The sequence below is a fragment of the Manacus vitellinus genome, unplaced genomic scaffold, assembly GCF_001715985.3.
Source record: "Manacus vitellinus isolate BGI_N305 unplaced genomic scaffold, ASM171598v3 scaffold_106_pilon, whole genome shotgun sequence".
NCBI classification, from domain to species: Eukaryota; Metazoa; Chordata; class Aves; order Passeriformes; family Pipridae; genus Manacus; species Manacus vitellinus.
Genome location: NW_021938827.1, coordinates 86,260 through 87,389, shown reverse-complemented (window position 1 = coordinate 87,389; position 1,130 = coordinate 86,260). Strand labels below are relative to the sequence as shown.

Here is a 1,130-nt window from a genome sequence, read left to right as displayed (position 1 = left end):
GAGAGGGACAAGGATGGTGAGGGAATGGAGATGAGGATGGGGGTAGAAATGGGATGAAGATTAGAATGGGGATGGAGGTGGGGATAGGATGGAGATGAGGATGGGAATGGAGATCAAGATGGGGATGGAGATGGGATGAGGATGGAGAGGGGGATAGTGACAGTGATGGGGATGGGGTGATCCCCACTCGCCCTGCAGTGTACATGCCTGATGAGTGGGAGGTGTCACGGGAGAAGATCACAGTGATCCGGGAGCTGGGACAGGGATCCTTTGGGATGGTGTATGAGGGGCTGGCACTGGGGCTGGTCACGGAGGGAGAGGAGACCAAGGTGGCCCTGAAGACAGTCAACGAGTTGGCCACCATGCGGGAGCGCATCGAGTTCCTCAACGAGGCCTCTGTCATGAAAGCCTTCAAGTGCCACCACGTGGTAGGTGGGCAGCTGAGGGAGAGGGAGGGGACACGGGGGGTCTGGCCACTCACATGCCACCCCTCTTTGTCCCCTCAGGTCCGTCTGCTCGGCGTCGTGTCCCAGGGCCAGCCAGCTCTGGTCATCATGGAGCTGATGACACGCGGGGACCTGAAGAGCTACCTGCGTTCTCTCCGGCCCGAGGCCGAGGTGAGGGGCTGGCCGGGTGCCCCCATGGGCAAAGTGACACCCCCCCTGCCCCCAGGGGGGTCCTGGTGTGCCTCCCCCCAGCCCTGAGTCTGTGCACGGTGCAGAACAACCCCGGGCTGCCGCCGCCGTCGCTCAAGGACATGATCCAGATGGCGGGGGAGATCGCCGACGGCATGGCCTACCTCAACGCCAACAAGTTCGTGCACCGGGACCTGGCTGCCCGCAACTGCATGGTGTCCGAGGACTTCACTGTCAAGATTGGAGGTGGGTGGGCAGCGTTGGACAGGCTGCTGCCAGCCCCCGTCTCCTGCTGCTCACGCCTTCCTCCTCCTCTCCCTCCCCTGCCAGACTTTGGCATGACCCGGGACATCTACGAGACGGATTATTACCGGAAAGGGGGCAAGGGGCTGCTCCCCGTGCGCTGGATGTCCCCAGAGGCGCTCAAGGACGGCATCTTCAACACGCAGTCTGACGTCTGGTGGGTGCTGGGCTGGGGGGGAGCACCGGGGGGGA

The 1,130-nt window shown here is 63.0% G+C and overlaps 1 protein-coding gene across 1 annotated transcript in view; it reads left to right on the top strand.

Annotated features, from left to right (window-relative positions):
* Positions 1 to 1,130, top strand: part of LOC115307912 (insulin receptor-related protein-like) — a 22,447-nt gene that overhangs the window by 8,851 nt on the left and 12,466 nt on the right. Inside the window, exons 7-10 of the mRNA XM_029964084.1 lie at positions 199 to 428; positions 507 to 617; positions 722 to 881; positions 966 to 1,090. Of these exons, the coding sequence (XP_029819944.1) occupies positions 199 to 428; positions 507 to 617; positions 722 to 881; positions 966 to 1,090 (626 nt within the window). The remainder of the gene's footprint in view (positions 1 to 198; positions 429 to 506; positions 618 to 721; positions 882 to 965; positions 1,091 to 1,130) is intronic.